Raw genomic sequence first — 22235 nt, forward strand, 5'->3', positions numbered from 1 at the left:
TAGAATTATTGAACCTCATGCTACTCAAAAGCCTCCATCTGCAAAGCCAAGAGACAGCTTTCTGCACCCTCCTTTTCTCAGACAAAACATTTGGCTTTGGAATTTTGGTCTGTGAGTACAAGATATATTTAACATGCACAACTTGGATTTCCACACCACACCCATGAAGTTTATTCTATTCAAGTGGAGTTTCGAGGATGTCTTACCATCAGCACACAAGCCTGCTTTCCATCCATAAATCCTTTGGGAATTGCATTTGGAGTTAAGATTTCATATCTGAAAAAGAGAAAGCAGTAGACTAGTTACACAAGAATATTTGAAAACAACAACAACAACAAAAATCAGTAGTTTGACATCTTATGGTCTTGTTAGAAGAAAAAAATTGCATCTCTAGACAAAAGACTATGAAGCAGCAGTCCTAGATGGGGTCCTCTACACCTCACCTTAACTACTCGCTTACTAGGTAAGTTAAAGATGCTTTTGGGAGACTTTGTGATAGGGAATACCACCAGACAGATGTTCTCTGTTGCTGCCTTCGAAAACAGTGGCAATCTAGTTGCAATAAAATACTTCAGTTTTTGCACTTATGTCTTAACTTTGCCAGGATAAAGACTGCTTCAGACTCTTTTCTAGACCTTACCTTTGTCTGAATTCCTGGAACACAACTCTGTTGGGGAAACCTTGACGACAAATACGGATTCCCTCTAGCACTCCATTACAGCGAAGCTGGTCAAGGACCAAGTGGGGATCTAGTTTTCCAGCCTAGTGAGGAAAAAGCATCTTTTATAAATACAACAAAGCTTTTACAAAAGGGGCTCACCCTCTTGCCTCCCTCTCTGTTTTGTAAAGCAGACAGCTCTCTCTTTAACAGTTAGAAGCAATCGAAAGCTTTTTTATGCCACCTTAAGAACTGCAAAGATCAGTCTCCAAATTTGTGGTAAGTATACAGTTATTTAGAATGACATTAAAAAGATACCCTGAGAAAACAGGACCTCTTTATGATCTCTTACAAAACCTGACAAAAGTTAGCAACCCAGCCACATGACCCCGGACACCCACGTGACACTGCATGGGCTCTACTGTTATAACTGTCTTTACCTTTTTCTCATGGTTGGGAATAATACAACGGACGAAGTTGGGGTTGGTGTTCCTCAAGGTAGCCATCAGTTTAGCCAGCTGTTCTTTATAGAGCTGTCCCACTGTTCGGAACATACCCTTCCTGGTTTTAAAGGCCCCTGGCAATGCTGTATCTGACATACCAGCTACTTGATCCAGCCCAACAATGCGGTCAACTAGAGAGAGCAGAAGAAGTAGTGTTAAAATTCTGCCACAAACAAAGGAAGCATCGGAACGTACAAAGAACATCTGGGTAGAACAGGATAAATGAGAGGAGCTGCAGGATCCTTTTTGCTTCATCTCTACACAGATGTCGACTCCTGTACAGAATTTGTGCAGGGATAGGAGCAGGAAGGAAAGAAAAGCAACAGCTCACTACAGGAAGTTTGAGTGGTGGAGTCAAACTTACTCCCAAACATTCTACTGATGCTCTGGATGGCAGCTCTGGAAGAGCAAACTAGAAGTGAGTTTCAGATGCTTTTACTTGCTTAAGTTACAATGAAAAACAACAAACCAAGAGTTCTAGCTGCTAGCCCAGCAGAGTCAACTATTAGTTAACTCTGACCCAGAAGGCTCCACAGTTAGAGGAAAAAGCCCAGCTTCACTTTTGCATTACAGGCAGAACTGCCATGACTGGTGATTGGAAAAGCCATATCTACTTGTAAACTGAGCAGACATGGTAAAAGGCATGGTAAGAGGCATGACAGAAACCAAACCTCAAAATACCAGTGTTTGAATTATTTTTGGAGTACAAGTATTCTATGACAGAGACATGAACAATATGACTCGGAGAAAGTCAGAACTCCCTGCTGCAACAGTTTCTCCACTATGCCACTGTGACATCCAAGCACTGATGAAGCTATCACCTTGATGGGTGGACCCCACAGATCCCTTTTTTCAACAGAAGCCAGCTAGAGGGTAGAAGGAGCAAGAAGAAACTAAAGCATTACTTTTTTCCATTGCCCTTCCACATGGAGATAAAAATTCACCCACCCAACCAAAACCAACTGTATTACTATAAATTTTCATACCCCCAGTAAATTTTTATTAAGGGCTTCAGGCTGCTACTACACTATCTTTAACGGTTGGCTGATGCCTATACTCAGGCTCTCAATCTTCACTTATAGAAAATACACCAACTTGTGCTTAATTGGCTTCTCATTGGAAAAAAAAATAATACAACTGTTAAGAGAAACCCCTACAAAAGAAGAGACAAGAAAGGATACTCTGATTTACAGATAATACTAGTTTAGAACTGCTCACTTCTAGAGTAGCTGTTAGGCTCAAGGTTGTCTTATCAGAAAGAAAAGAAGTTTATGTTACTAGATGACATCACAGGGAAACCCACAGAAGAGTGTCCCAGATTGCAGCTGGAACAATCCTCTTAAAAATCTTGAGCCCTGCAATCTACATCAAGATAGCAAAAAGGACAGTCACTTGCAACAGACAATCCAGCTAAGAACAATAAACAAGAGCTGATCAGCTGTGATTCAGTCGACATTAAGTCCAAAAGGAGGGTCACACAGCAAAGGCCTTGTGAGGCTCAAGTTGCTGACAGCCATTTTTTCATGCAGTACATGTTCCTTTGCCAAACTAACTTTCTTTTAAATGATCAGCAGCTGAAGTCAAATCCCAATACTTGAATCAACATTAAACTGGATTTCAGTTTAAATGCAGTCTCAGAAATCTTCCTCCCAAATCTTGCAAGAAATACAGCCTTGCTAACTCTATGTTCAAACAGTTGACAGGATTTGCTTTTAGCTGTTCCTATGCAAGTCTTGCAAGAGCAACCTTTAGCACCTGAATATGTCTGTATTTTTCTTGTATCCGCTTGCAAGGTGAGAGTTTTGCTTTTGTTTTAAAGTCCTTGAGGAGCTACTAGCACAAAGCAGAGGAAATGAACAAGAAAGACAAGCAGGTATGACAAAGGGACAAAGAGAAGTTAACGGAAGCAATTCTTGCATGGCTCTAGGATGCATTACACACATGACACAACAGCTGGGTTTCTCAGTCACCTGGTTCTAGATGAAGAATAGGAAAGTGTTGATAGAAATAGGCTCTCTGAACGTTCTGCATCTCTGCAACAGACAGAGACGTCAAAGAAAACCCACCACAGAAAGTGACAGCAACAGTAAGACTCAAAAAGCAGATAAACCCAGAGAAGATAGAGTAAAATACTGAACAACACTGCAGAAAGAACACACTAGTTGCAGGACTGAAAACATAGATTCAACCTCAGATCTTGTGTTTGAGTGTTGCAGCTATGCAAGCTGCTGGGACAAAATGGTGCATTCGTATTTTATCCTGACATTCTTGGTTTTGAAAAATAATTGCTATATATGCAGCAAGACTAACATAATTTCATGCAAGTGAATCTTTCTATTGAGTTACAGTGAACTTTTAATGCAATACCATGATCTAAGCAAAGGATGTTCCAGGTAATGCTCATCTTGGTGGCTTAGTCTTCAGGGAAAAAAGCAACACAGATCATCAGACTTTTGATGATCAAACAAACTCTTCCACATAAAGCAAGAGAAAACAAATGAGATTGTTTAATTACATACCATCTTTCCACAGCTCAGACACAAACTTATCCGATGACTGGTGGAGAAGAGTAGCGATGTTATCATTCAGCGGATCCATGTTCTTCATCAGCCATTCATCTGCTTTATAATCCACCTGTAGAAGATAAACACGTCAAGAAACTTGGGCGGGATTTTCTGCAGCACAAGATGCAAGAAGATCCTCCAGTCTGCAATAGTAGCACTGATGTTTGCACAATCAACAAGAGATTACCTAATCGTTGTTGGGTTTGCCATCTAAGCAAGCATACCTATAAATGCCAAACTCTAACAAATAGCTGCATGTTCCGTTCTGTCAGTAAAGGGAATGGATTTGCAATGTTAGTTTGCACCACCCAGACTGTGACACAAAAAACCAACTGCATCATCATTTTTGGTGACGAAGTCTCGATGCTGGTACTTTCTGAAAAGTACCTTCACTGTCACCAAGTCACAGTTTGACATGTCTTCAACTATATATATATAACTTGCAGACAAAACCTCTTAGGCCCTGTAAGGTCCACAGCAATAGAACAACTTCATGAAATCTTCCACTGGTTTCCCACAGGCAGCCATTTTGGTAAGTAGCCTTTTCTAAGAAGCAGTGGTTATGCATTAGAAAATACAGCAGACATTCCAGTGTTCACATTTTAGCTACTAATTCTTTACCTTGCCAGCATAATGTATGATACAGAAGTCAGCTTTGTCTTTCAGCTGCTTTGGCTTCTGAAATTTGGGGTGGGTGCCTTGTTCTTGTACAACTTTTTCCACAAAGCTTTTGTCTGTTGCTTTTGGGAACCAGCACTCTTCATCCAGCAGGGCCAGTATGCCAGGAGGCCCAGCCTTAAAGAAGGGAAACATCAAAACACAATTAAATACATGACTACACCAATAATTAACACCTTTAGATGGCTAGGAAGAAAAGGGGTACCTAAGCCTGATCCCCATCACATTCACCTATTATGTGGTATCAGTTCAACTACTTCCATACTAGTAGAAATTGTTAATAATTCTTCAAGATCCTCAATTGAATTCTGAACATTTTTATGAGAAGGTCTCTTCCATGACATTTGTCTAGGTTGTTTTATGTGGAAAAAAAAAAAAAAATCTTTTTTAAGAAGGAACACTGTCACACTGTTCTCCAAATATCCAGGTGTCTAAATATAGAAGACCATAGCAGAATATTTCACAAACTAGTCCTTACTATTGGAACATCTATGAAATTTAAAGATCCCCACATTTCATTAGACCAGAATAAAAGCAACAGAGATTCACAGATTCTCATCACACTTACAGTTAAGTAAGGAGGCTCACACTACTTATGCTAAGCCACGCATACATCTAGCATCATGAAGATCTACACGAACAAAGACAATTTTGTGAGAGGAAAGGGTGACTGACTAGATCTATTTTCACACAGTATTTCCTACGGAACTGATACTAACAAATTTATTGGTGACATACTTTCAGGCAATGAGGAAACTGTTCACTTCTGCTTCTAAGCATACCACAGTGTCAGTAGAGGACTACAAAAGCTAGAAAGCTAGTTACTACTGTAAAGATAAAGGTTATGCACTCAATGACAAAATTAGTGCAGCCACTTTTTGCTGCTTGACAGTAGAAGAACAAGCTTACCGGCTTCTCTATGAGGTCAATACAGGGCTGCAGATCCAGGCCAAAGTCAATGAAATTCCACTCTATGCCCTCCCTTTGGTACTCCTCTTGCTCCAAAATGAACATGGTGTGGTTAAAGAGCTGCTGCAACTTTTCATTTGTGTAGTTAATACACAATTGCTCAAAGGAGTTCAGCTAATGAAGAAAAAAGAAAGATGTTTGAACAGTTGCTTTTTAAGACACACCTACTATTGTCTTAGCACCAAAGATCACATTTATAATTGAGGACTTTAAGCTAGTGTTCTGTGTGGGGTGGACAGCCCTTTGTCAATAACCGCATTTGCTTATGAACTGCCTTTCCTGTCACTGCACCAGTGCTGCAATCCCTAGGGAAGTTCATACACACTGTTCCTCAGACATTGTGAAAGAATGTTTAGTTGTAAACATCAGAAGAATTACTGCAGCTACTTAACCCGGGAACAGAAAAGACCCCAGTTTTCTCACAAACTCAGAGCTGGCAGGTCCTCTTCATAGGAAGAGGAAGCAACAGAAGCCTGAAGACAAACTCCTAAAAGCATGGAGACTGGAAAGTCCCTTTTTAGTCCTCATATCTAAAAATCAGAGCAAGGAAAGCAAGGGAAATTTCTTCAACATCTCCAGCTTTCTTCGAACTGTAAGGACAAGGTTAATAACCAAGGGTGCACTTTCATTTTAGACCACACTAAATATAATGCAGCTGCTGAAAAGAATTGTCCTGTTTTAATTCCTCCACGTTTCAGTAATTCCCAAGCTGTTAAATCAGTTCAGCTGTATGTCAAACCACACTTCTGATCCCTGATTTTCATCCTTCTTGCAGAAAGGAGCGTACACAGGTCAGAACGTATGTTGGCATTGATTTGGTCTAACCCATCTCTGTCTTTTCCAAAACTCATCAGGAGGAATAAGAAACCATTTCTGACAATTCTTTATGATGCCAACACGTTTCAGTGGACCATTCTTTAAATATTTTGAGACAGATTAACGGGACATAAAATTTTAAGTCCAGTGGTGATCCCTAACTCTACATTACATTTTTAAGACTTTTTTACAGGTTAGCAAACTCTTAAGCTGTGAGCTATAAAGAAACAAGAAAACCTGGAACTGTGAAATTAAAATAATTCTGATGCGGATGCCTAAAAGGATGCAAGCACCAGAATATATAGCAATGAGATAAAACATTTGCAGAACACATAAAATACTAAAGAATAAACCTAAAAAATAAAATAAAATAAAAATACTAAAGAACGTTCATAAAGAATGAACATGACAACAACCTATCTGACAGTTCACATCAGAAGTCTTCTCAAATAACAAACATGGAATACACATCCTTTCCAGAAGTATACTATCCTTTTACAGTTTTGGAGTGATTTCCTTTAGCAGTCTTTGCTCGACGGTAAACTGTGCAGAGTGCAAGGACCTGACTTCTCCTTACCTCAAAAATCTCAAAGCCAGCAATGTCAAGGATTCCAATGAAGGATGCACCCTGTCGCTTGGTCTTATCCAATGCCTTGTTGATACGCATAACCAGCCACCGGAACATACGTTCATAAGTGGCTTTAGCCAGTGCTTCAATGGCAAAGTCAGCCTAAATAGAAAAAAGGCAAAGATCAGGATTTATATTATAATCCAAAGCAAGGTACAGATTACACTGTTTTGTCATCTAATGGCCAACTGTAATCTGAGATTTTTCTGTCCACCACCAAACTCACTGAACAAGGCTCATTTCAGAGGTTATTCCCAATGAAAAGTAGAAGGCATGGCAATACTCCATAAAAAATTAGTGTGTCAAAGCCAAATTTCAGGATCCTGCCTGTTGGAGAAACCAATGCCTGGTATTTGAGAAAGAAAAAAAGTGATGCCCAGTCATCTCCAAAGACCATAGTAACATAGCATGTTTCATAGGCCCAACGAAAAGCCTTTAAATTCTTCTGTAATTTAGGACTTGTGAAGCCAAATCCCCTCCTCCCATCCACTATCCTACCTGTGATTGACACAAAAATACTATGTATAGTTAGAAATGAAATATCAAAATGGAAAGGCAGCCTGTGACTACTTCTAGACTTCACTCTCTTCCCATTCCTTTTCATGTTATAGGGACATGTTTAGACTGAGTAAGGATGTGTTCATAAAGAAGTGGTGCAGTGAGTAAGCACAGAAGCTTAGCTCCATTCAGGAGGCCAATTATTGTCAGGTTTCATTTAGAGTGTTACAAAATTTACTAACAGTTTCAAGGGCACGCAGCAAATTCTTCAACCCCAGAAGCTGACCAACTCAAACCCGATGCTTTCTAAATTATAGCAACTTGAAATGTCATCCTTGCATATAGCACTGAAGGAACTTACTCCCTTGGGACAGCCAGTCACCAAAATCAGGAGTTGCATTCTCTCTTTTTTTTTTGTTTCCCTTTTTTTTTTTGTCCAGATGACAAAAACTGCAGGGGCAGGGTGATTTCTATCCTTATGCAGATCAAGTTAGCAAATACTAGAAGCAGTATGTATGCTACATTATTCAAGTACGGTTGCCATACTTTGCAGCCATAAAGATGCTTATAAACGCTACAGAAACCTCTAACATGTTTGCTAGCTTTGTGACTGCAAGATTAAAGACTAAAGTACTCGTTAATTTTTAGAGAATGCATACCTGCTCTTTGGTCTGAGCTTTCTGGACATAATCTCGCCCGACTTTGATGCGAGGAGTCAGGATACCTCTAGTGAAATCAGTCACATTGATACCCAAAAGGTGAGACACTTTCTGAGCAGCTAAAGACAGTAAGAGGAAACAACAAAGAGATTAATGTTCTGTTGTTTTTCTCACAGCAAGCAAGAGAAAAAGAAAAGCATTCCTGCAACTGCCTTCCCAAGACAGTAACGAAACAGCTCATAAAACACATTAAAAAACTGCTTAATGAGACAAGCAAAGGTATCTTAAAAACCAAAAAATCCCCCCCCAAACTCCGGAAACCCATACTACAGGTTATTGAGTTTCTCTAGAAGCCATGAGAGTAAATTTGAAGCAATACTCCCATACCACTATGTTATAACACGGAAGCTTTAGAAAGCACATAGTCTGTGATCAATTCAAATACACATCAAGTAACAGACTTCATAATCAAGCTAATTGTTCTGTCTTCATCTACTGATTAGTCTTTGAGGTAACTCTGTATTTCAGATTCAAGATCCAGAAGCCAAATGGTTTACTATCCTCCCAAAAATGCCATTTAGAGCATATTTTCTGTAATAATAATAGCCAACAATATAAAGACTTAAAGACAAATTAGGAGCCTCTCATACTTCTGCAGTACATTTATAATGAAGGACTAAGAGCTAAGCCTTCTGTCATGTGAAACATGACATGGTACTATTTACACATGCAACAACGGGTAATGCAATCAAAATATGTACACATACTTTATATCCACCACAGATCTATCCACCTCACTACTCCTACAGTTGCAAGTCTACCTACAGAGTTAGGAAAGAACATTCCTTAAAGTCTGATAATATAGGTTTGTAGGAGCAATCATTCCTAGCTTGGTTAAAATACACACACGCTACATATTCCAGTAGAGTAATCCTTTTCATCTGGTCATCACGTGTACTTCCTGCCAAGCCCTATCACAAGAACAGTGCCACATTCCTGCCCATGGGTGGCTGCAAACCCATGCCTGGTGAAACAGTGTGTATTTGTATGAAGGAGCAGGTCAGCTCCTTTGACAAATAATTCACGTTACAGAAAAACAGGACTCTAGCATTCTCTACATACTGCAATATATTCTTCTACTTGCAAGACATTCCCGTAGGCTTTTTTCCTGCATTTTTCTTTAGGGTGGGAAAAGGAGATTAGTTACCTGTGTTGTCTGGCATAGAGGCTTGGTCTGTATTACGCTCCTTCTTGAAGACTATGTTGCCAAGTTGAAGAACACCTGAGATAACCTTCAGCAGACCTTTGAAAGTAATAATAATAGCTTAGTGTCACACACCACCAAAAGCCCTTATATGACCCAGTTACCTTTCCTGACATGGTTAAAAGGCCCTTCTCAACACCCCAAAGATCTTTCTGGAATTTGGAAAAAAATACCACAGATAATTCCTCTACATGGCTCCCATTCAGGACACAGGACTTTCCCTGTCCCTCCTATGCAAGACTATGCTGCCTGGAAATTCACCCATTCTCTTCAAATGGTGCACATCACAAAAGCAGCATCAGATGCTAAAACAGGAAAGACATTTTTCAAAGCCATAGCATCAATTCAATTTTCACTGAATTTCACTGAATTTTTTTAGAGTTGGAAGGGACCATATAGATCATCTAGTCCAACTCCCCTGCTGAAGCAGGATTGCTTAGAGAATGCTACTCAGGACTGCATCCAGGCGGGTCTTCAAAAATCTCCAAAGAAGGGGACTCCACAACCTCCCTGATTAATTTCACCATCTATTAATCAAAGCTCATTGCATAATAGCTTCTACTTGCCTTAAGCAAAGTAAACTGCCAGCCACTTGCAAAGGAGATCTTGTATCAAAGATTTTTATGTCCCTCAATTTCTACCTTTTACAGAAACATTTGTTTTAAAACAATACCCTTTCAATAGCAGAGTAAACAAAGGCTCCACATATGCTACATCAGGACTAACAGAAAAGAAATATATATGTTCCTAGTGGTGTGTTATGAAATCCAGTAGTTTGACAGCTGTATCTGGAGTCCTGACACTTGGACAGACAGCTTAGCTTGATGTCTCATAAGTGAGGATAGTTAGTGTTTAGACTTTACATCAAAACTAAGGAAGCCTACCATCCAGCCAGCTACTGCATGTATTATTCTTCTAAGCCTATAAGGAACATTAAAGCACTTCACCCTTTGAACAGCAAGTGCAAAACACTAAAGCTATCTTTGCCCTAGTAGCTGTACGTGACAGCAAAGACATGCCCTGGCATATACATTAAAAACTCCAACTCAAAAAACCTGGGCATAGCAGGACATCCTGACAATAAATTAGGCTGCCAGTTCTTTTATTCAGTTTAGGCAAATTTCTCTTCACCTACTTACAGCAGTTTCAGTCTTAGATGATTCAGGATATCAGTAAGTGTATTAAACTGCGGATAACAACAGTGTGGATTTATAGCAGGCTGGACTGTGAAGAGCAATAGTTAAGGCTCAGGCACATACTCCCTACAGCCACAAGAGCTGCAGTCTCCAGCAGAGGAGGTGGTGACCTCAAACCACCACAGATGCTTGCTTCAGTGTAGAGAAAAACAGTCCTAGTATCAGAAGACCTTAGACATTGAGATTTTGAAGAACACTGGTTCCCAACTAGTGAGGCAGACCGTGAATGAGACAGCAGAGAGCTCTGGTGAATGCGTATCACTGCACTTTGCGTCGGCTGCATGGAATTCTAGCCTCACTGTCATGGTACTGCACTCCCAGAATCAGACAATATTAATTTCTGATCAGCAGTTCAGTGTTAAGCTGGAAAGAAAGGCACTATGGCGAGGCTATTCTCAAAGTACTAATCCAGCAGTAGTTGGATTAGATAGTTTAAAGCCACTGCTTAGGGGTAGGGGGAGCACACAAGCCACACGCTGCACAAGAGAATGAGGGGATTCTTGTATCTTGGATGTGCTATTCATAAACTGCATATACAGCCCTCAGATTGGGAACAAAAACAGCAAGCGGAAGTGTGTTTTCATTAGCTGCTTGACTTCTAACCTTAACTATATAAACTGAAATTGTGCTGGTAGATGCTGAGATGCGTCACTCCAAAGCCAGTGAAGTTTATTATTTGCACACTGTTCACTTGGGGGAGAATAAGAAGAGGGTGGACACCAAACAAAACAAACCCAACAAAAACTCCAAACAAAGAACCCCAGAACAAAAAAGCTCCAGAGAGATACGATCTGTTCCTTCTTTCATTTCCTTGCATTTTCAAGCCCTTCAGAGGATTCATACCTATCTGCTCCTCATCTGGGATGCCCATGATCTTCATTGCCTCCATGGTCTCCTGAAACATATCTTTGTCTTGCTGACCCGGGATCGTAACATGCCCATTGGAAAGGAAGCGATACTTGTTGTAAGGCTCCAGCAGCAGATCAGCTTAGGAAAGAATTGAGAAAGAAGTTACTATGGCTTTTTCTCTCTTTTTTTTTCTCCTTTTTATTTTTTTTTTTCTTAAATAGAGAGTAAACTACCACTGAGATCAAATTTCTGACTTGTGTGTGCTAGCAGGTGCTGGAGGGATTTGGGATTAAGCCCAGTTTTACTGCAAGCTGAATATTTAATGTATTTTAGATAAAACTAGAGTTTTTCTGCCTTATTTATTTCTATTCCCTCCTTGGGACTACTCCACCAAAGCAGTGTCAATCATCATTATGCCCTAAGTCTATAAGAAGCAGGGATTAACTTGAAAGTAAATTTGCCTTTAATTTCAGACACCTCATTTGTTTAAATCAGGTGAAAGAAAGTTAATATATAGCTCTTGAAACAGTAGCAACTATGAGAAAAGTCCCCTCCTGTCTTTCCTCCAGATTGATTTGCAGCTCTTGCACAACGTGGACCCTGATTACTAGGCTGAGCTACATGCACTAGGATCCTAGACTTAACAGGGCTGCTTAGGTGCCAGTAGCTTTGCTCCATTCAGTTAAATGCCGAGCACATCACAGTAGGACCGTTTACATCATGAGAGATGAGACTAAACATGGGACGGTGATTTAGATAAGGAAGGGCGTAGAGTCATTTCTGGCAAGGAGACAAGTGCAGGAAGGAACCAGAGAAGCAAGTTTTCAGGAACTGAGAAGTGCAGGGGGAAGGCAGAGGGATGTATGAGCACAGAGAAGAAGTGGAGGAGGGGCGACTATATCTAAAAGGCAGAGCCTAGAAAATATGAAGGAACACGTTCTAGCCTACAAGTGTTTTGGACCCTCTGTCGTTGTGATGAGGGAATCCCCTAACTACAACAAAATCATACTTACTCTTCAAATGCTCGCCTGCCCCAGATAGCAGGTAGTAAAAGATGTGGAAGGTTCTCTCCTCTTTGGCTTGACGAATTGCACGTGACTTCTCCAGCAGATCTTCAGAGAGTCAAGGCATATGGCAGGACAGACAAATCACTTCCTATTTTGCGGCAGGAGAAAAAAACCTCACACTACCTGATGCTCTCCTCATGCCAATTAACATGGGTATTGATTTAGCAATCATTATCAGTCCACAACCCACTGAGCTTCTGGTCTCAGTTCTGCCAGCCTCTGAATGATCGTTATAATAAGAGAGACTTAACTGATAAAAAACCACAGAAAAACAGTGGCCATCCATCCCTGCATGCCTTGGGCAGATGTGAGAACGGCTTATGAAATTCCAAAGCTATTCATCTTACCACAGTTTATGCTTCCATTTCAACCTTGTAAGATTAGAATTCAGAAAAGATTTCCACCATGATCACAAAGGTCACAAAATACTATCTGAAGAAACAGGAGACTAAAATTTATGCTAGCGAGATTACTGTTGAAGTGCCTCCTACCACTTTCTCAACCTGACAAACAGAAAGTGAGCTGTAACGAGATTGCTAGTTACCATTATTGCCACTACTGTAGCCTTTAAATTCTTTTAAGTGGTTACAAAAAGGATACAGGTCTCGATATTGGCTCCAACAATGTAGCCGTTGACATCAAAATTGATTCTGATGAACTTGCCCTAAGGATAATAGCATTAAAATTAGTATTCATTCTATGTAGTAACAGCAGTAAACACAGCAAAGGTAAACCTTCTCTTTTTAATCCAGGAAAGGAAATTCAAAACAGGTCAGGCCGGTTTTAGGCAAAGCAGAAGGTCAGCCAATAGGCAATGCCTGCTGATCACAACAGCGATTTAAACAAGACACTGAACACTTTCAGACATTTCTGATATTCAGACAGCCTACAATTCAAATTCATTATGTTTCAGCCTAGATTTCCCACAACCAGGGTCCTTTCAGTTTCATGTGCTATATGATCTGGACAGTTCTGCCTCCCTCAATGTTAGCTTCAACCATTTTCATTTAATTCCAGCTCTAGCTCCCTCATCTGCCTCTTAGACGCTGTCCATTGCTCTCCAGAGCAAGTAAAATAATGATCAGTATTTGCTCTCCAAGATAAAATTGACTGTGATAAACTTAAAATCAGCACAGGTCCTGGCACAGAGTCAGGTTCCTTCATTCCAGAGACCTATAAAGTCTATTCTAGATAATCCACTGAATTAAATTCACATCTCAGATTAATTTGAGGGAAGTCACTCACAGACAGTTGTCCTATCCCTGACAGCAATTTACCCAAAAGTAGACCAAGTCTTCTCTCTGGGAAGTGTAGAATACTGGCACCCATACTGGACAGTAATACTCACAAATCTTGAGGAGTTGTCATTCTTTACTGTCTTGGCATTTCCAAAGGCCTCCAGGATGGGATTAGCCTGGAGCAACTGTCTCTCCAGTTCTCCCTAGAGAGAAATCAGAAATTAATAAAGTACATAGTGGTTTACTGCATTAACTTTGGGTCAAACCAGCGCTGAAGTTTCAATTCACACTAGCTTGGCATCTGTTGCAAAGAAGCCGTATTAAACCTTAGGAAATCATCCCTTACACCTTCAAAGGAGACTCATTAGTTACCTGGGTAAAACAGAAACGTTCACAAATGTGCCTTATTTCCTTCCTCAGCACAAGGGCATCCCAGTGCTGTCTTTCTGTTAACAAGAAAGTCACTTGGCCATAACATCCCACTGACTTCCCAGGATCAAAGCAAAACGCTGTACCATCCACGATCAGGCCCTCATCCCAGAAGTGTCTCGCCATCTAGGCTGGAATTCTGCTAGTAGTAGGTTAAGAAGCTAGTCTGAAAAGGTCTTATGTTTTAAAAAAATAAAATAAAAGCAAAAAGCTTTCACTAAGAGTCTACATCTTCCAAAATACAAACAAGCAAAAACCTCCTTTGTAAGGAGACACACAAAAAAAGAGAATTAGTGGTATCCCACAAACTGCATGATCGCTTGCATTCTGTTGCCGTATTCGCACGCTCCTCCCCTCAAGGAACACAAATTGTTGGAGCTGTAGAAAAGGAAAATTCAGAACCTTTATCCCTGCCAAGTACGAGACCACTGGAGCATACACACCTTTCCCTGCGGGCTCTAAATATATCCCTGGCTGTTTTTAAAAATTACTTGTCCTCTGTGCAAAAAGCACAGTGTTCTATATATTTCAAGATTACATAAAGAGCTTGTAGAGACAGAAAATGGCATTTTAGACTAATGTTTCTCTTTTTAGCAGTTATCAGTAAGTACTCAAGACTTCCTGTGCATAACGGATGGAAACGAAGTTTGATACACGAGAACTAGAAGTTATGGGCAAATTATTTAAGGGTATTTCCAAAGGAAAATTGTTCCCATTCATTCTCCAAGTGCATTACAAAACAGATTAGTCCTTACGCAGTCTCTCTAAAAGTACATGCAATAAAAAAAAAAAAAGAAGAGGAAGATACATGAGAAACTGTACAAAGCACTACAAGTCTTTATTTCTTACTTCCACAATCACCTCACTTCATGCTTGTAAAGTTCAAGGCCAAAGAAGGCCCTCAGTCCCTGCAGAACTGCACATATACAGAAGAGACAGCTGCTGCAAACACTTTCATTCACTGTTGAGTATATATAATGAGGGAATTAGGCATTCCCATTAGGAATAATGGGACAGGTACCTGAGATGGGACATCCACTCTCTTGCAACAAAGCCAGTGTGTGGCTTTGTAAGGAGAAAATCTTGAAACTAGGGTTCAGTCCTTGGAACTGTGCAGCAGTCACATTTCCCCCCCAATTCTGGCACACGTACTGGAGTCGAAACACTCTTCCCTCACCTCATTTCTCTTCCCCATCCTGCAGTGAAGTCCTAGGCCTTTGTTTGTGACTTCATTCTGCTACTATGCAAGTGAGAGATGCCAGCAACATAGTGTTTCAACTCAACTATGGACAAGGAGGGAAGAGATTTTTAATCTATTTTTTGCCCTCTAAATAGAAGTCAGGCCTTGACATCATGTCTATTTTAATTATTTAGTTAAAAAAATAAAACTAAGGTCATGCCTAGCTACACAAAGATCAAAAGTTTATAGAAATCCATACTACAGACCTTCTTATTATTTCAGGAAGAAAGTGTCCTTAGTGTCAAGTGGGTGTTGGTAAACTGTAGTTTAGAAGCAACTGGGTCTCTTGAACCACCAAGGTAGCAATACGCATAGAGAATGCCAGCTCAGCAACACAGCAATATAGAGCTCAGGGGAAAGGAAAATGCTAACGAGTTAGTTGGTCAAGTCAGTTAGCTCTCATGACCTGCCTTAGCACCATGATACAGTGGAAAGGGCAAGTTCTCAGCATGCCATGGCAATGGCATGTAAGATTAAGTGATTGAAATTACTGCGATGTATTCATTCCTCACTGGTATGCACTGTACACTGTCTTTATTTATAAAGACAATCCTTTTATCTTTAAAATTTTAAAGAAATTTTTGGGTGGGGTTTGTTGGGTTTTTTTTTTACCTTAAATTTTGAGTCACCTTTTACTGAAGGCAGAGATTTCATTATTATTATTATACAATGGGTAATTTCACACAGCAAAAACACTGCAACACAGAGGTGTCCATCACAAGCTTTCTACAAATTCTAAGGTGCCTATCATTAAGACGCTGCCAATTTTCTGACACCTGTAACTGCCATTCCTTGACCTGAAACAAATTTGTTTAATGCTTGGCATGCATTTGAAGTATGTACAACATTCCTCATGAAAACAGAAGCAATAACAGCCACTGGATCTGTTAGCCCGTGGTTGGGCAGCGCACACTCTTCAGTACACTCCTTCTACTGCTCTGAAGTTACAACACCAATTTAAAGCAACTAAAATACTTGACATCTGTCTTGTATTCTGAATTTTTTGCATCTAATACACTTTTTGGAATGATTTCTATGCAAGGTAGAAGTTTTGCCACTCATTTATTCTTCAGGAAGTATGGAGAAAGGCATCTAGAAATCACAGCTAGCTTTAACAGTACGCAATTGAAACCACTAAAAGATAGGGAAGGGTGTTTGTGGTTTTTTTTGTTTTGGTGGGCTTTTTTGTTTTGGTTTTTACATTCTAGGGATTTGCTTTTGTATTCTTCCCTGATACAAGAGATTCTCAAATAACTGAGTCCCAACAACAGTGGGCTGGATGGGGAAGGGAGAACGATCATCAATAACCTAATCTTCATTACAAATATTTAAGCATTAGTAGCTATTACCCATGAATTTCTGATTAGCTGCAACGATTCTCATCTTGAAAAAACTATTACGTGATCTTAAAAGTCAGCAGAGAAACAGAGACTAAACATGGGAAAACACTAAGTTCAACTTCCATAAATAAAGTTTCATCAAATGAAACAAAGTGTTTATATAATTAGATTCAGTAGTCCCCCGAAGCAGCCATAATAGGCTGCTTAGTAGTCACACCATGCAGCCAGAAGCTATTTAGCTGAATATACTAATGCACTGGGATCAGTGGAAGCTGCCTCTACCTCCAAAACAAGGGAGCTAGAGTTGAAGAATATGCTTTATAAATTCAATTTAGCTCTGACACTTGGAAAAACAGGGGTTTATATCCAAAACATCTAATAGGAGACAGTCAAGAAACTTTTCTGGTGGATAAAGCACCACTCTCTATATTATCATTGGTTAAGTTCTGTGCCTAGTCTTGCAGCATAGACGTTCAACACTATCATATTCAACCCTAAAGAATAAATCTGCCGTGTCCAGTACACCTGAGATCCTCAAAAAATTTAACATATTGATCTTCATTAACCCTTACAATCTAGTTCCAAGTTTAAGGTTTGTAAAGAATTGTTGCATAGAGCACTCATTACCAATTAACATTCAAAGACTCCAGTTCAAAATCCTCTCTGGTGAGGTCAGTGCTACAGTTTAGTCACTAAAGTGGAGCAAAATGCGAGTTCCAGGACTTTTCAGGAGAATCAAAACTTAGAGAAAATAAAAAAAAAAAACCAAACCCAGCCATCAAACTCGGGCAAATCACCAACCAGTCCAACTTAGGACTGTTTTATTCTCCTAAGCAGACTGCTTGTCCTGCTTCAGAGGTTGAAATTTTGCTCGAGGATAAGCAGTGGAAGAATACTTAACGCAACCCCATGATTCTATTTTCCACACTTAAAAAAAAAAGAAAAAAGAAGAACGTTTCTAAATACAGCTACTGACAGACCATGGAAAAAGCCTTCATATGTCTGAACATTTGGCACATAGAAAGTCTTTTTTTGGTTGGATTCCAGAAGTAACTTATTACTATGTGTGTGCACACACATAGTATGCCTGTGTGCAGAGATGCCTTCTTATTCATACACTCTATACACATACATTAAGCTACTACAGGAAAACTCTTATGCAGAGATACAGCGGTCACACTTGGCATCTGGCTTTCATTACACAGCTCTCACCAGTGAACATTTCCAACTCGTTCAGCTCTGGCTCATGAACTCCCAGGCCTGGAACGCTCTATCTGAAGGGCAGCCTTCCCCCCAATGTTTCTTTGCAACCTGCAGCCACATCTCACTGCAGTGAACAGAAAGCTAAACACCTAACTACATTTATCTCACTAGGAACACCACACACACGCTAGATGCTTATGGTTCTAGGAAAGCCTGGTCCAGTGCTATTGCCCTGGGGGAATACTTCTCAAATGGTATACCTGGGAAAATCCTGCAAGAAAAACCTTAAATGCAAACTAGCATTGAGCACAGAGCACAAGTATTCTTGATATTACTTTAGTGTCTCATTGAACATCCTCACAAAAATATTACTGTGCACCACACAAAAATAAAATAAAATTGTGAATTGTCTATGGATTTGTTTTAGCTGCAGAAAGTGATATTGGTGTGGAGTGAAAAGCTGCTCAAAAAAATCACACAATGGGACAGAAAACGCATTCCTGGTGCAGAACGTGCAGTAAACGTGCAGCTCACCTACGAGGATACAACTGACGAATTCGGCAATAGTCCATCGGGGGAGAGGGAGGGGGAAAAAAATAAAAGTGAGACATCTTTAAAGTCCTCCCACCATCACCACCACCCTCCTTTTATGTGCTGCTAACACTTGGCTGTTTCCACCCTTTTAATGTTTTCCTACAATTTTAAAGTTTTCAGCCGATGTCCACTAGCCTATCATTTCAGTGATTGTCCAGTTTTGAGACAGTATATATAATAGCCAGACCTAACCTATACAGGTTTTACACTGCCTGGACTAGTTATAAGCAACACATCTGTGTAAAAACATCAGTATGGATGATGCTTCACTTATAGTCTCTTGCCCATGCACTTGCCCACAAATCCAAGAGGTTGCGGATGAGTTTATCCCACTGTAGTCCCACTGAATTCAAAGGAGTTATGACTTAGAACAACGTTCCCCGGCTTGCAATTTTTGACAAGTGTTTATTGTTTCCTACTTCACTGTCCTCCTCAGTCTTCTGATAAATGTTAGTACCTACACTTTTATTAAGCAACATGGCTTTTACCAACATCAGCCAACATATATTTATCATTCAAAGTCAATATATTTTCTGTCCAAAGCACGGAAATAAAGCATAATTAAACCTAGGTCTTACCTGGTCTTTTTTAGACTTGTGTGAGGAAGCAACGTGAGCCAGATACTGAATGACCTTCTTGGTGTTCTCTGTCTTACCAGCTCCTGATTCACCTCTGTAAAGAAAATCTGCAATTCATTCACAAACAAGACATAGGGAGCCATATTCTATCCCTGGAAGGGCTACTGAGCTCCTTAACTGCATTCTGGCCATTATGGCACCTCCATCAAAACCAAGAAAAATCAAGTTGTACTGGCAAACGGTAGCAGTGTAGCTGGACTGCAGGCTAGCCCTCAGTCAGTTTGCCACCGGGTGCAGCTTCTGTACATGTGCACGGAGGGAAGGCAATAAAGAATTATGCTTTCTAGATACTTGGATACAAAGATTGCCAAGTAGCTGAGGAACAACCCGGAGGCTGCTGTAGAGCTAGGGGTGAAAGGTAACGAAGTGAGTCTTTCAAAAGGAAGCCTCCTGACTGCAAGAACATACCAATTCCTTAAGCAGAACTGAGGGCCAACAAATTTTGCTGTGTCTAGCAGAGAAACTGCTGTATCAAGAGTATCTGTTACTGTATCAGCCTCATCAGTATGAATGCACTTAAACACAACAGCTGCATCAAATCTGAAGGACTCCTCCAAGCTTTTTCCATTGACAAAGCTGTATTTCTTTAGGAGTTTGAGCACAGGAGCTGTTTCAAAACCTCCCTTCTTCCTCCAATTCTTAGGAAAATTATTCTGCAGAAAGGATTACATATATATTGGAGGAACTGTGGTGGGATCTTCCTTGAGTCTGTACTATTACCTAATTTACTGAGCCCACCCCCAGCATCTACAATTAAGACAGTCCTCAACCAAGATTTTTAACACAGACTTTGACATCCAGCCACGCTGACAACTGTAATACTCACGTGCAAAGGATGGACTGATCCTCTCGATCTAGAATAAAATTTTAAAAACAGTAGTTAGACTGAGACTCTAAAATTCAATTTCTGTGACAATATGAAATCAACATCAAAGAGAAAACCAGGAACCAGTACTTCAGAAATATGGCCAGGTAACCCCTTTTCTGGCAATAGATGCCAACCTTCCACCATCTGCAAAAGTATAATGGCACCACTGCAATTTAGTTTTATTCATCCAGAAAGAATATTGTTTGCAAACAATACAGAACCCTCGCTGAATGCTTCTTTATCACAGAGCGATAGTTTGATGTACATCTATTGTTCTTCAGCCCTCTCCCCTGCCATTACACTGGGATCATACTGACTTATAAAAGTTATCAGCAGAGCAGTGGAAATGGAAGGGCGAAGCGTGACAAGAACCATTACAAATCCCAAAGTGCCAAAACCTTGTATCAAACAGAGGCTTTCACCCCTAAAAGAAACACTGGAAGCTCAGTGAAAAATTTTTGTTACTTATTTTGTACAGAATTGACTTGAAAACTACAACACTGAGCAGCAGCCTAAGTCCTACACAGCTGATTTATTTGTGTCACCGTTCCCCATTGTATTAACGGAGCAGCTGGTAACAGTAGAAACCTTTTCTTTTTCATGTTGACATACCAGTAGACATACTAATTCCTGTGTTAAATTCCCAGCTGTGGATGATAACATCTTTCCAGTTACAGAACTTACTTCACCCAGACTATCCACACTATCTTCTCCCACATCTTCAACCTCCTTTCAGCATTCACCTATAATTCGACTTCTTCATATGCAGTCCTGACTAGTCCTTCCACCATGCCTTCGTCCTACTGCTCCCCCACCACGTTGTGTGAACACGCTCCCCTGCTTCTGCGTTGGTTTCACCTCTCATCCACCCCTCCACCCTGTGAACCCCCCCACCTCCAGTCTGCATCCCATTCCTCCCCCATGCCACCAGGAACCACCTAGGGACACTGGGCAGACTGGAGAGTGCCTGTGCCTACACCCCAACAGCCTCAGTAGCTTGTAGTCATCACAGGGGCAGCAAGACCTGCCCAGATATGGAACAGACTTGGGCACAGCAAGTCCTTCACAGACAGTCCACAAGAGCTATTGGGGCACTCACAGAACAGACTGTGCCACCAAACTAAAAATCCCCATTAGTGCAGGTTCTTTTTGGTTTTATTTGATTTTGGGGTTTTTGTTTTTGTTTTTCTTAAGGTCAAGACCAGAGGAGTATCAGATCATTCAGTCTGAGAACCTCAGTAACACAGCAGTTAGATTTCATCCAGTTACTACCACTCTTTTTCCACACTTAGCCCCAATTTTGCACTGCACTGAAGTTTAACCTCTAAAGAGAGAGAAGGCAAGGCTCAAACATCCATAAGAGTATAAAATTCACTGGATTGCTCTAAAATTATCTCAGCAATTGGTAACCTTCAAAGTCTCCTATAAATTCTTTTTATAAAGAGAGAAGTATATCTAGCCTTTGGACACGTTTTCATGGAATAAGGAAAGCAGGTAAACCCACCAAATTTGAGATTCTATCTTTTCTTAAATTATTCTGACACCAATAATGGAAACATCAGATTCACACGCTATGGATAGGCAATTCCTGCTCTTAAGCTTCTTTACTGGAAAGTGATTGTATGCAGATGAGCACAAAAATTGAGAGGAAAATAATCTGTTTTATCCCTGTTAATACTTTTCTCAGAAAGAGCTAATCGTCCCTAAGACTGGAAGAAAGCAAACAGAAGAAAACCATCACTCAAATTTTTTTACCCCAGCAATTCTTAAGCATTCAAAACTAGATACTGCAGGTTGGTTAGCACTGTATATCCATTTTTTCAAGTGCTGAATTTTACTCATTGCCTTTTAGCTACGCACCTCTTTTGCTGAGAGACAGGCAAAGAGTAGATGTTAGCCACCTCCAAAGGCCCCACCTGTCCAAGGTTCCCAGTGGGTCAAGGTCTCAGCGGGCACACACTAGCCCTCTGCATGACTGGGCACTTTGAGGGTGGATCAGGGGAATAACTAATGACTCATTTATGGATTGCCTAAGGAAATGTATTCTTTGGTAGCGGGACACCTGGGTGCAATTCTCTATCACAAAGGAGCTATATGAAAGGAAAAGATTGTGCCTCTGAATAACATCTGACTTTCAAAAGCTTGACTATAAACAAACAGCCCCCTTGTCCAGGAAAAGGTTGTACTCACATTCAGGTACTACAGAGGTTCTTCTAAGAAGACAATTTGAAAGAAAAGGAAAAAAAGAAGAAAAAAAAAAAACAAAGAAAAAGATAAATCTAAGGAAGGTGGTCCTTACCCCTAGTAGCCAACCCTAGTGTTGGAATTATGAGCTG

At 40.3% G+C, this 22235-nt stretch overlaps 1 protein-coding gene across 2 annotated transcripts in view; it reads right to left on the minus strand.

Annotated features, from left to right (window-relative positions):
* Positions 1-22235, minus strand: part of MYH9 (myosin heavy chain 9) — a 70753-nt gene that overhangs the window by 18915 nt on the left and 29603 nt on the right. The window contains exons 4-20 of one of the 2 annotated variants that reach the window (XM_074162845.1): positions 19858-19885; positions 18972-19065; positions 17742-17750; positions 13698-13790; positions 12950-13013; positions 12296-12394; positions 11277-11420; positions 9181-9276; positions 7974-8092; positions 6766-6918; positions 5313-5486; positions 4347-4520; positions 3681-3795; positions 3132-3194; positions 1099-1292; positions 641-762; positions 207-276 (exon numbers count right to left, since the gene is read on the minus strand). In XM_074162845.1, coding sequence (XP_074018946.1) covers positions 207-276; positions 641-762; positions 1099-1292; positions 3132-3194; positions 3681-3795; positions 4347-4520; positions 5313-5486; positions 6766-6918; positions 7974-8092; positions 9181-9276; positions 11277-11420; positions 12296-12394; positions 12950-13013; positions 13698-13790; positions 17742-17750; positions 18972-19065; positions 19858-19885 — 1811 coding nt within the window. The remainder of the gene's footprint in view (positions 1-206; positions 277-640; positions 763-1098; positions 1293-3131; positions 3195-3680; positions 3796-4346; positions 4521-5312; positions 5487-6765; positions 6919-7973; positions 8093-9180; positions 9277-11276; positions 11421-12295; positions 12395-12949; positions 13014-13697; positions 13791-17741; positions 17751-18971; positions 19066-19857; positions 19886-22235) is intronic. The other variant, XM_074162853.1, reaches the window with a different exon arrangement.

This window comes from Numenius arquata, chromosome 2 (assembly GCF_964106895.1).
Source record: "Numenius arquata chromosome 2, bNumArq3.hap1.1, whole genome shotgun sequence".
Lineage (NCBI taxonomy): Eukaryota > Metazoa > Chordata > Aves > Charadriiformes > Scolopacidae > Numenius > Numenius arquata.